This window comes from Condylura cristata, unplaced genomic scaffold, assembly GCF_000260355.1.
Source record: "Condylura cristata isolate star-nosed mole 26May11 unplaced genomic scaffold, ConCri1.0 scaffold00001, whole genome shotgun sequence".
NCBI classification, from domain to species: Eukaryota; Metazoa; Chordata; class Mammalia; order Eulipotyphla; family Talpidae; genus Condylura; species Condylura cristata.
The window spans coordinates 19,113,321-19,125,777 of NW_004567102.1; the positions used below are offsets into that span (position 1 = coordinate 19,113,321).

The following is a 12,457-nucleotide window of genomic DNA, read 5'->3' on the forward strand; positions in this document are numbered from 1 at the left end:
GGAATCAAACTCATGCAGAAGCGACTTCAGATTCTCAGTGCTGTGCTTTAACCCGCTGCGCCACCAGGGAGGGCCCACAGAGTAACATATTTTAATTGACTTTAAATGAAAAGAGTGAGGGTATAAAATGTTGCATTTCTTAGAAAACACCAGGAAGCATACTTTTCAAGGGCACAGATATAAAGCCACAGCCCTCATAGTATTTGACCCCATCTCATCATGCATGAGCCAAGCATCCCCTTTTTGGAATCAACATGTGAACAGCCTTCACTGAGAACTTTTTTTTTTTCCCCAAGCATGTGTACTAATTTAAAATTAAAGATTACTCCAAGATCGAATATTCTCATGTTTATTGATAACGATTCTTGAAAAACAACAAAAAGCTAGCACTCAGCTGATGCTGAGCTACCCAGTCCCATCTCCACTACTGCATTTCACTCACCCATAACTCACCTTATATTACAATTCTATTCTTTTGTCATGTCCCAATATATTATTTCTGACAATCATCTATTTTTGCTGAAGAATCACAGAGATCTCCACCTTTTCCGTTATAAGACTCAAATATTTTTAATTTTCCAAGTGAAAACTCAACAATAAAAGTTACACCATAGTCTCAGTCTTTTTAATGAACAAACCCATTATCTTCTGGCCTCAAGAGAAGCATCAGTAACTTTTTGTGGGAAGCAACTACCATTATCCTGTCATATAGACACTGCTTAGCTTCCTACATCTTGCATAGTGACTCAGAAGCATGGAGGGCATCTTAAGTTTCCATTACCTTTTAACATCTGTTACTAGGTTACATTTGCATAAAATCCCTATCCTTTGAGATTCTTGTAGTTAACTGTCCTTTATCCCTACTTGAGGAATTGATCCCTTACATACCAAGGCCATTAGTTCACCATCACTTTCTTCACCTGAAATTTTTGAACATTCTAAGTGAATAAGATATTCAATTTTATTTAGTATTGCTAAATTAATTGGAATTTTACTCCATTGCAGGCATTAATTCATGTAGTTATGCAAAGGGAACACCTCATCTGTTATGTTCCTAACTACAGAGGCCTCTTTTCCAATGCTAAAACTTAGTGTCATTCATAACTAAAATATCATCATTACTATGAATAGAGAGCTTCATTTTCACTTTGTCTTACATTAAAATCTCAATAAAGATGATCTGAGGAATGGCAATGCACTTGGAAACACTCTCTGAGCAATCAGTGTAAGAAGTTAAACAGCTCTTTCTCAAGATCAATGAGTTCATTCTTTGAAATATATTTTTTGTTTCAAACAATGTTATTGATTTAATATGAAATATTAATACAAAAAATATAAACGGCCTCAAAGGAAAGAACTATCAACTGCTGTGGCTAATACATAGGGTAGAAAATAAGACAGACATATCAACGCTCACAACACAAAGTTAAATTGATCTAAAGGAGGACAGATACCTATCAAACAAACACATTTAAAGCAAAATAGAGAATTGGACATGCACTTCTGTCAGGCACTTACTTTGTAGGAGTCTAAAATTATATAAGACAAATATTCACATAAATTAAAATTCTAATGAAAGCAAAGAAATACTTTTTTTCAAAAAATAATTAACACATTCCATATATGTACACACAAATACATATACATATTGGCAAGGAATTACTCAGTCTACAGGATGTCTTTTCAACAAATTGAGAAAATATGTGGACTTATAAAATGGCTTATCAAGAAAGAAAGACACACAGACCAAGAGAGACACACAGAATTAGGAAACAAGGACAGTAAACTAAGAGTTATATGAAAAAGGTTAAGTAAAGATTTAGTTTACCACCTTCATGCTTGTCAAATGGAAAGATTTAAGATGATTTTATGTCAAAGGAAATAAAATATTATAAAGGAACTACCCATTTAATCATTCATTAATTCATTTAATAAATTTTATTGATTTCATAAAGAAGAAACATTTTGTTTCTCTAAAACTAGATACTGAAGTTGGTGTAGTAGTCTTCATGTTATTTTACACATTTTCCTCTTATATTTTTATTTATACAGAAAACTATTGGAAAATGGTTATTCCACAAAATATTATTTTCTAGTAAGTACCCAAACTTTTTATTCCTTTTTTAAACTAAGTTGTCACTCTATACAAAATGCTAGCAATAAGGTGAATAGCTCTAGTGTATGCCATAGTAATAAAGTGAATGCCACAGCATTACACACTAGAAAGTTGCTAAAAGATGTGTGTTCTAGGCACAAAAAAGGAAATGGTAATTTTGTGACATGGTGCAGATGTTAGCTAAGTCTAGTGATAATTATTTTGCAAGATATACACATATAAAATCTGTACATCTTAAACTCAGGCAATAATGTATACCAAATATCTTAATAAAGCAGGAAATATAAGCAGTTTGCATATTACATGCAATGTTACCATTTCAAAATTTTTTATAATATGGCAAATGAATATGCTTTTACTATTTAAATTCTATTGTGATATTGGTATTTTTTACATTTCCCCTGCCATATATTATTCATTTTTCAACTAGCTGTTTCAGTCAAACCTCTTTTTGAGAATAACTAGAAAAACTGGAGCAAGTTTTTAATTAAAACACACTTATTTAATAGAGTTACTAAAGTAGTGAATATGTCAGGGGGCAATACAACATGAAGAAAAACAAACTGGTAACCCTACAGGCCCTCCCTGGTAGCTCAGCGGGTTAAAAGCACTGCACTAAGAAGCTAAAACCACTTCCGCATGAGTTCGATTCCCGCCTGCCCTGGAGGAGATCCACATGGTGAGGCAGACTTCTGATCTGCTCATTGCTCCTTCAGCAGTGTAATTCGTTGATCTGCCTGTTCTGTACCCCACTCGGTCTCTGATGAATCCTCTCACCCTCCGCATCTCTGGCCTGTACCCCAGTTCTATATGAATAAATAAATAAAATCTTAAAAAAAAAAAAAAAACGAAACAATCACAGGTCAGAGGTATTTGCCAATTCTACATCAGCAGCTCAGAAGCTTTAAAAGGTAGGGAGAAAATAATGTCTCCAAGTTCCAACATAGAGAAAATACATACTGTAGAAGACCTAGTAAATACTGAAATATCATTAAGAAGAATTCCTAAAGGGTTGAAATAAAAGGAAAGGTGAATAGAAAGTGTCAGTCCTCACAATGAAGAATGAGTGGCCTCAAATAAACTCATCATCTATTTTGCTTAAGGTAAGTCATCTTACTCTCAAGGCCTGCTAGATTCAAAATAAATACTTTTAGAAAAGGATAGTATTAGTCACTTCTATGAATGAGGTCTCTTTTCTCATACCAGGTTCTAATATAAAATTAAAAATTAGGAGAAATTTCAGGAGGGGAAATACATGAAACATCCCTACTGGCAATATTAGAGTTATCAGATATGAAACTTAAAACAACACTGATAAATATTTAAGATTTCATGGTATGATGAAGAACTTTGGCAGGTTAATAACTAGCCTTGAAAACCATATGGAAATGCATTAACTTGAAAATACTACTAAATGTAAGAATTTAATAAACTAGATTAACAGTTATTAGACAATGCTGAGGACAGAACAAGTGAAATGGGATGTAAACAAGAAGAAAATAACTAGAGCTAACATGGAGTAGAAAGAAACAATAAAAAATTAAAAAATGCATATAAGCCATAAATGGGGAGCAGGGAGATTTCTGAAATTCTTCAAAATGAAGACCCAAGTGGAAATATTAAAAATAAACAGAAGGCAATATTTGCATATGGTTGAAAAACTTGTAAGACTCATGAAAGTCCACAAATATCAAGTCATAGACCAAATAAATGCTAGGAACCATTAGCAGGTACTTAAACTACATTTAGATACACCATAGTCATTCTGCTGAAAACCAAAAACGATGAAATGAAATGAGAGATATGCTATCATTAAAAAATGAAAAATAAGATTAATTAATAGCTGATACATTGCTTCTTTGGGATTCTACTGTATCTGTTGGGAATTTTTTATTTGTAATGCCTGCAATGTATTGTATGATATGGAAGATATATATACAGCAAATACGTAAATATTCACTAATATTTATGCAGCTTATATGTGAATGTGTCAAACTAAATATAATTTCAAACAAAGAAAAACTGAAAGAAATCATTTAATAAAGAAAATATAAAAATAGGGTCTCCCTGGTGGCACAAGGGTTAGTCTCAGTGCTATCAAGCTATTGCCAGCAACTGCAATGTAAGTTCGATCCCCAGCCAAGGAGTCATAGTGCCCCAGACTGCTCCTGTTTCACTGGCTGCTCCCCTGAGCAGGGTATTTCGGTGGATCTACCTGTTCTGCTCCCTACTCTGTCTCTGGTGAATTCTCTCAGCCCCTCTACCTCTAGTATATATATCCCAGTTCTTATATGCATGAATGAATAAAAAAATAAATCTAAAAAAAGAAAATATTAAAACATACTTTTAGATGAAGGAAAATAATTTCAGATAAAAGTAATGGAGATAAAGGAATCAAGAGCAAAGAAAAGGAAAATATGTGAATTAATATAAATTATATATAGACTGTAAATATATATCACAGATATAAACAGTATCTTTAACAATGATATATAAATAGCAGAAGCCACCAAACTGAGTTAAATTATTGTGTTAGTATTCTTAGTGTTATACAAGAGCACTAATTTTTAATTAGTAAAATTTATGTGTTACATCTATGGAATGCAACTAAAAGTATAGTAAAAGCAGTCTAGCATGGACTCTCCGTGGTGGCACAGCAGGTTAAAAAGCACAGCACTAAGAGGCTAAAGCCACTTCAGTATGAGTTCAATCCCTGCCTGCCCCAGAGGTGATCCACATGGCTCGGCAGACCTCTCCTGACCTGCCTGCTGCTCTCCTCGGGCTGATTCCATGACCTGCCTGTTCTGCTCCCCACTCTGTCTCTGGTGAGCCCTCTCACCATCCCTGCACCTCTAGCCTGTACCCCAGCTCTGTATGCACAAATAAATAAAACAACAACAGTCTAGCATATAACTAACAAGCTAATTCAGTGTAAAGTCAATAATAATGCTATATAAGGGAAAGAAAAAATGTGTAACAAAAAATGCTTGAGAAAATATAAGCCAAAGCATTGGATGATAGCTCAGTTATTTTCTGAAAACCCCTCCCAAATCATTCTAACACATTTAGTAAAAGTACTAGAAGTTACTTACCTACAGACTAAAATCTCTATATTCACATTATCCTCTGATTAAACAAACAGAAATATAATACATTTAGGTTAAATACCAGAAACACTTTAACACCAATTGCTTTACTTCAAATCATAATTATTGCTGACAGCAAACATTACTTAAAGGTTTGGATATAATGTAAAATAAATATGAAGTTAGTCTCATAATCTACAATTTTGTTTTTAGAAAACGATTTAAAATATTTTTGTTAGAATTTAGATGCTTTTGTAATTTATTATTCCAAAGGAGTGTTAATATAAAAAGATTTAGCTACTATTCTAGTAGTACTTAGAAATCAAAGAATTGCTTTACTCGGGACCTAAACTTTAATCAAAACTTTAAACCATTATTCAAGTAGGTTTATACAAACCCATTTTAACAGAGAAAAAATATAGAAAATAAAACAGGCCCCACGGATTAATAAATTTTAACCTTCTGGTCTAGTAAGGGAATATTTTACAAAACCAGTAATATAAACAAACAAACAAACAAAAAATAGAATGACTAAAGAATTTATTTACTGAAGTTATACTGCAGAACTTTCATTGACTGATTTTTGTTTGGTAATAAACTGTGACCTTCAAATGTGTATATTTATATTTATACACACACAATATTTATCTTTAACCTAGTAATTTCTCAGGGTACATTGTTATCTCTAATATACAAAGTTAACATTTAAGACTTCGCCAGACTACTGCTAGGTAGTAGGAGTAAAAGATGTAGGCCCCCAATATTCTGTTCTGTCCTCAATTACAGGATTCTTTCAAAATATAGCAATCTATCTGTCCCACTACAACCAAATTATCTCAGATCACAAGGATCCTGCTCGTGATTCTCTCTTCCAAACTTAAGAATTGGATGAGTTCTATATTGCCTCTACCTAAACTCTAGAATCGTTTTGAGGTTCTTCCCATCAAAGCATGACTATGTTCTATGAAGTGAAAATGTATAGAAATACTATTCACCTGCCATCATTAAAACCAAACTCAGTTGACTGTCAACTAGGTCATTTAACACATATTTACCATTGTACTATATACAATGTGTGAATCCTGTAATGTGCTCAAAATTTAAGGACGAGAAGTGCATGGCTTAGAAGGATAAAGATTTCTTAGTTTATTCATCCAGCATATATGTATTGGATATCAAAAGCTAACTAGACATTTTGTTGCTGGGACAGCTGGGTAGATTTCCCCCACCCCCTTTAAGATTCTTAGAGTCTGGGAATTATCAAATAATCATAAAAATATATAATTCACATTACATATAATGATAGTGCACTGTGCAATGTAACATCACAAAGGATGTTTGCCTTGAGAAAATAGAAAAGATTCCATGAGAAAGTAACATCTGAGTTGAAATCTGAAGGGGGATACAAGTTAATTAGCTGAAAACAATCTCCCTGGCAAGTATTTGTTTCTATGGCAAGCAAAGGCCACGTGTCCAGAGGAAATATTAGAGAATTAAAGGAACACTGGCAAAAACAAGAGTTAATACCAAAGATAATGTTGCAAGTAGCTGAAATAAAAAGATCATTTGAAATTTCAAAGACCACCTTAAAATTTTGGTACTCATTTTGAATCAGAAAAGGAATTCATAGGTTGTGAAGCAGAGAAATAGCATGATTCTATTTGAACTACAGCATTTCCTAACTAGCTATCTAGTGAGATGAAAAGGGATTACAATAGTCTAATAGTTCATATGGACTATTTTTAAAATGTCATTTTAAATGCTATTTTAAAATTGGTAATAGCAATTAAGTTGGAAGAGTACACAGACATGAGAGAAATTCAACAGATGAAAATGTAAAACTTAGTGATACTTTGGATATGGGAGAAAGAAAGGAGCTTTTTGGTTTGTGGCTTGTGAAATGGAAGGAACTCTAAAGATGAGTCCTGCAGTAGGAAATACTGGAGAAGTCCTGGGATTGCAAGGAGGAGAACATGAATCTAATTTCAGGAATGTTGAGTTAGAATTACTTTTGAGACACATGAGCAGGTGAACCTCATGACTGGAGCATGAGAGACAGGTATGGGAATATACATCTGGAAGACAGTGAATTATAAAGAGGAACTGAAACTGAGGTAAGATGTCATGAAGAAGTTGAACAATTACCACACAAATACAGGGCACTGAGATAGCCAAAGAAACTGAGGTAGGGCTAAAAGCAATGACAGCACTGTTGATCTTAAGCTGAGGAAGTGATGCATTTCAAGGAGACAAATGTCCACTGACTGCCAAGGCTGCTGTGAACTCAAACAGAACAAGACACAACAAAACTTCAATTTAACAAGATTAGGACAAAACCAGAATTGTGCTCAGAATGTCAGCAAAGCCCAAAGAAGGAATATTAACTGTGAAGGGAGAAAAGAGTTCAAGAGTGAAGGATGAATAGGAGCTTCACAGGCAAAGCAGTCGAGATATTAGAAGGTAACAGCAGAGAAGGTAGCTATTTCTCCAAAATAAAACAAAAGTCTTCATTAGGCTGTCCATAAATCTGATTATATTGTTACTCAAGCAGTCGTCCCAATCACTTTTTAATCACTCTAAGCACTTGCTCACTTGCTATGCTTCCACATTTTAACAGGGCAAAGTTTAAATCCACAGCTAGTAGTCCAGCTGCTATAACTTTCCCCAGAGCCCAAAACTCAGAATATGGGTGGGTGGAGGTTGGAATATGTTAATACAGTTTAAAAAAATAATCAAAGTCTCAAGCTACTACAATAAAAGTTAGGGAGTCCTTCTTACTTAACAGGTTGAATAATAAAGAGAAAAGATAACAGACTAAATTAAAATGTAGTAAAATTAAACCCAAGTGAGCATATATGCAGATAAAAAAAAAATCCCTCTCTTTCATTGTCAACCACAGGTTTGGCATCACAGGATCAATGCCACAAATTAGGAATTGGGATAAAGTATCTTTTAAAAAAATACATAATTCCACTTTGTACAACTAACATTACAAGCATCCATTGATACACTGAACTGAGAATACATTAATGTAATCAATACTCAGGAAAAATGGATGCCTGATATTAAAACGGTTTCTTTAAAGTCACATAATTAAATCAAGGTTAGCCACTAAATTATGTTAGTATTTTGCTAATAACATGAATCACGAATAAGCATCTTTTCATGCCAAAAAAGAAAATTTAAGTAGCTAAACCATGTCCTACCTTTTTTCCCTCTATTTTTCACATTCATATACCATTTATCACTGCTATAGATTTAAAATTTTAAGCTCCTTTAAAGAAAAAGAAAAAGTAGATTTTTATATACTTTCTTCATTTAAGTGTCATTTCTGGCTGACAGTGTATTAAGCCGAATATACACGGATACTATTAAATTGTCTAAAAATTGACTTTCAGAAGTCACATGTGAATATATTTTGGTCGGAAGGAGTTAATCACATCTCCCCTTTCTCCCGCCCCCCCAACCCAGATCTTAAAGTGCAATGAAGCACAAATACATTAAAATCTTAATGAAATGATAGCTAATTTCATCGCACTAGGTATTCTTAACTTTCTTTGTTGGGCTCATTCCGTTTTATGCCTCAGTGTTTAACACGTGTTGTCTTTGTTACACAAGACAAAAAGGGATCTGAAAAAAAAGAACATTATCCTTAGAGGAGTGACTTCAGACACAAAATACCTACTGCAACCTTTCCTTAGAAAAAGAGAGAAGGCACAATTTCCTTGAGGCGACCTGCAAAGGACCAACGTGGGGATTTTGCTGCACTCTATCCTTAGGGGCGGGTCTACACGTTCAAGCAGAGATGCAGGGAAACCTCTTACAGGGCTGAGGCCTAACACCACAGAGAGGGCCCTGGGGTGCGGAGGTGACTCACTAGTGGGGAGAGGAGACAAGCAGGTTGGGGGTGGGGGAGGAGAAGGTTGGTGGGGAGAGGTCTGGCTGGCTGTATGCAAGGGGGTGGGCATCCCCCGGGCCGCAAGGTAGTACCTGCGCGGGGTCGAGGGCCCCAGCCACTGAATCACCGATCCAGAGATGCTCCCGAAGAAGCTGCTGGTAGCTGAGGCAGTGCTTCACCGCGGAGGGCACATTCCCCATGGCGGGGGCTGGAGCGGCAGATGGCTATGGGAGGGGCTGGGAGGAGAGGGGCGCGCGCGGGCGCCCAGCGGGGCGACTGCGCCAGTCCAGGAGCGCGCCCCTCCCGCGTGCGGGAGACAGCACCAGCCCGGCTCCGCGCACTGCGGCGGCGCCGAGGGCGGGGAACGCACGCAGCCGCGCGGAGGGCAGGGGGTGCGGGAGGCACCTGCGGCAGAGGCCGGCAGCCTCAAAGAGAGAGGAAGTAAAGCACTGAGGCCAAAGGATCCTCAGGTGTGCGCCCGGCACGCTGGGCTCGCTGTGTCTGTGAGGCGCCTCACTCACCAACTCCTCACCTGGTTCTGGACTTAGGAGAAGGACAAGGATCTCAAAAGGAAAGAGGGGAGTGCAGTTTTGTTTTGTTTCGGTGAATTTGTTTTTTCCCAACCACAGCCTTTAATGCTCCGTGTAGATATGTCCTGCGTTGAACTCTTTGGTTGACGCTTATGACAAGAACCTCAATTAAAAAAAAATTTTTAGACAGTCTGCAAGGTTAAAATACGTATATACATCAAATAAATACAATACATATGATAATAAATAACATTATCACAGGTAACTTGGTAAATCAATAAGTTATTGGTAAATTGATATTACAAGTTAAGTAACGAAGTGAAATTGAGTTGCTTCAGAGATACATGGATACAAGTCTTGAGAACTGAAAATTCTAACAAATCTTTAGACTGGTAGTATATTTACCAGGGAGAAAGTTCAGATGATCCTGGAACAGATCTCTTCTATCTCCCTCCCTAACTCATGCAAGCACATTTACATCACATGGACTCAATTTTTTTTTCCAAGTGGGCTGAGCAGTTTGCATTTAATAGGCATTCATCAAGAATAATCAGTTATTAGATCACTACCTCACACCACGAACAAAAACCAACTCGAAGTGGGTTAAAGTCCTAGACATAAGAACAGAAACCATAAAATACCTGGAAGCAAAGATGGGCGAAACACTACAGACATACACTTCAGCGACATCTTTGAAGATACAGCACCCAATGCAATGACAGTGAAGGAAAGGATAAACAGATGGGACAGAATCAGGTTAAAGAGCTTCTGTACAACAAAAGAGACATTACAAAAAACAAACAGGTAGCCAACTGATTGGAAAAAAAAAATTCTCACACAAAGCTAGTGATAAAGGATTGATCACAAAGATATACAAAGAGCTGATGAAACTCAACAAAAATAAACAACCCCATCAAAAAAAAAAAGGGCAGAAGAGCTACAAAGACACTTCTCTAAAAAGGAAATGTAGATGGGCAAATGAAAAAATGTTCAACATCACTAGTAATAAGGGACATTCAAATTAAAATCACAATGAGATACCACCTCACCCCAGTGAGAATGATACATCTTAAAACAACTAGCAACAGCAAAAGTTGGCGAGGATGTGCAGAAAAAGGAACTCTCCTGCACTGCTGGTGGGAATGTAAACTAGCACAACCACTATGGAAAACTGCTTGGATGTTTCTTAAACTGCTAAAAATGGAGCTTCCATCTGACCCAGCAATCCCACTCCTAGGGTTCTAGCCAAAGACACAAAAACACTGATTCAAAAAGACACCAGCACCCCCATATTTATTGCTGCTTTATTTACAATAGGAAAGACATGGAATCAACCTAAATGCCCAAAAGTAGATGGCTGGATTAAAAAGAGGTAGTACATATACACAATGGAATATTACTCAGCAATCAAAAAAGATAAACACATGCCTTTTGCAGCAACATGGATGGAGCTGGAAGGGATCATGCTTAGTGAAATAAGCCAGAAAGAAAAAGAAAAAATACCACATGGTTTCAGTCATAGCAGGAGTATAAAGGACCAGGGGGGAAAATAATAGTAATAATGAACAACTATATACCAGAAACATTTTACAGGGATGGAGTGGGGAATGGGATCAAAAATGGGGGGTGGGGGCGTACACTGGACTGGTGATGGCACACAGGTGATTTGGTTATGTGAAGCCCACAGGGATTACAACTGAGATGGAAAAAGGCACAAAGTGATATAAAAATAAGCTAGTATTAAAAAAAAAAAAAAAAGGAATAGCCAGTTATGCAGGCACACTGCATGAGTAGCTAATACAATTTAGGAGCTGACTGAGACTGATGCATCCATGGTTATACAACCAAATGAAAGACTCCAAAAATTACCTGGTAAAATATAAGATAAATATATTTAGAAGGAATTTATACCCAGAATTAAATGAACCATGGTTACCACCTGTGAGGGTGGTAAGATTTCCACTAGAAATAGAAAGTAATTAAGACAAAAATCTTAAAAGATGAGAGACATTATGCAATCCTCTAGTGATTGCAAAGAAAAAAGCATTGAAAAGAAAAAAAACAAAGAAGGGATCTTAGAGCTTTCAAAGCTCTGACCAGGTATCATTAACCTGAAGAACATGATCTGCATGGCAGAAGGAAGTTACTGGGTGTCTTTAAAACTCCCTAAAACATTAAAAATTCTAACCATTTACTTGAACAAGAGAGTTTATAGGTCTATATTCTATATTCAAAGGGCTAAATCTCTTTGTACCTTGACTTCAGCAATCTAACCTGTTATTTTCCCAACATAGTCAAGCACATTATAAAATTTGTACCTACTACCATTTTTTTTTCATCCTGTTGTAATTATACAACAAAGATTATGGTATTTGAGTGAATTTAAAGGGATCTGATTTATTAACAGATTCAATAAATCCTTCATAATGGAGTCATACAAACTTGAAAATCTTACGATAATTTTTAACTCTATACATTTTGGAGTACTTGACTTCCTAGATAAGTCAAATATTGTAGAGCCCTCCACTTGTAAAAACAAAAATACCTAGTAATAATTACTGCTTAGTCATTTTCTAATTAAGAAAGATCACATAGCTGTTCATATAAATATATGAATACCACCACCATACACAGCTGTTGTTCAGACTTTTTACCCTGTGGAAATCTTGCACGGACTACTAGAACACCCTTGAAGAATGTTTTCACATTTATTTGGCCAAGGTTTCTAACAGGCTTGATTTGACAACAATAGCATTTATTTATTTATTCATTTACTTACTATTAACATCTTAGCTGGGAGTACCATGCAGTTTATTATGAATCTGAG

General features: G+C 35.9%; 1 protein-coding gene across 1 annotated transcript in view; it reads right to left on the reverse strand.

Annotated features, from left to right (window-relative positions):
* The window catches only part of HMGCLL1 (3-hydroxymethyl-3-methylglutaryl-CoA lyase-like 1), a 139,197-nt gene extending 129,784 nt beyond the window's left edge, over nt 1–9,413 (reverse strand). Inside the window, exon 1 of the mRNA XM_004673584.2 lies at nt 9,193–9,413. Coding sequence (XP_004673641.1) covers nt 9,193–9,300 — 108 coding nt within the window. The 5' untranslated portion in view covers nt 9,301–9,413. The remainder of the gene's footprint in view (nt 1–9,192) is intronic.
* Nucleotides 9,414–12,457: the final 3,044 nt, after the last annotated feature.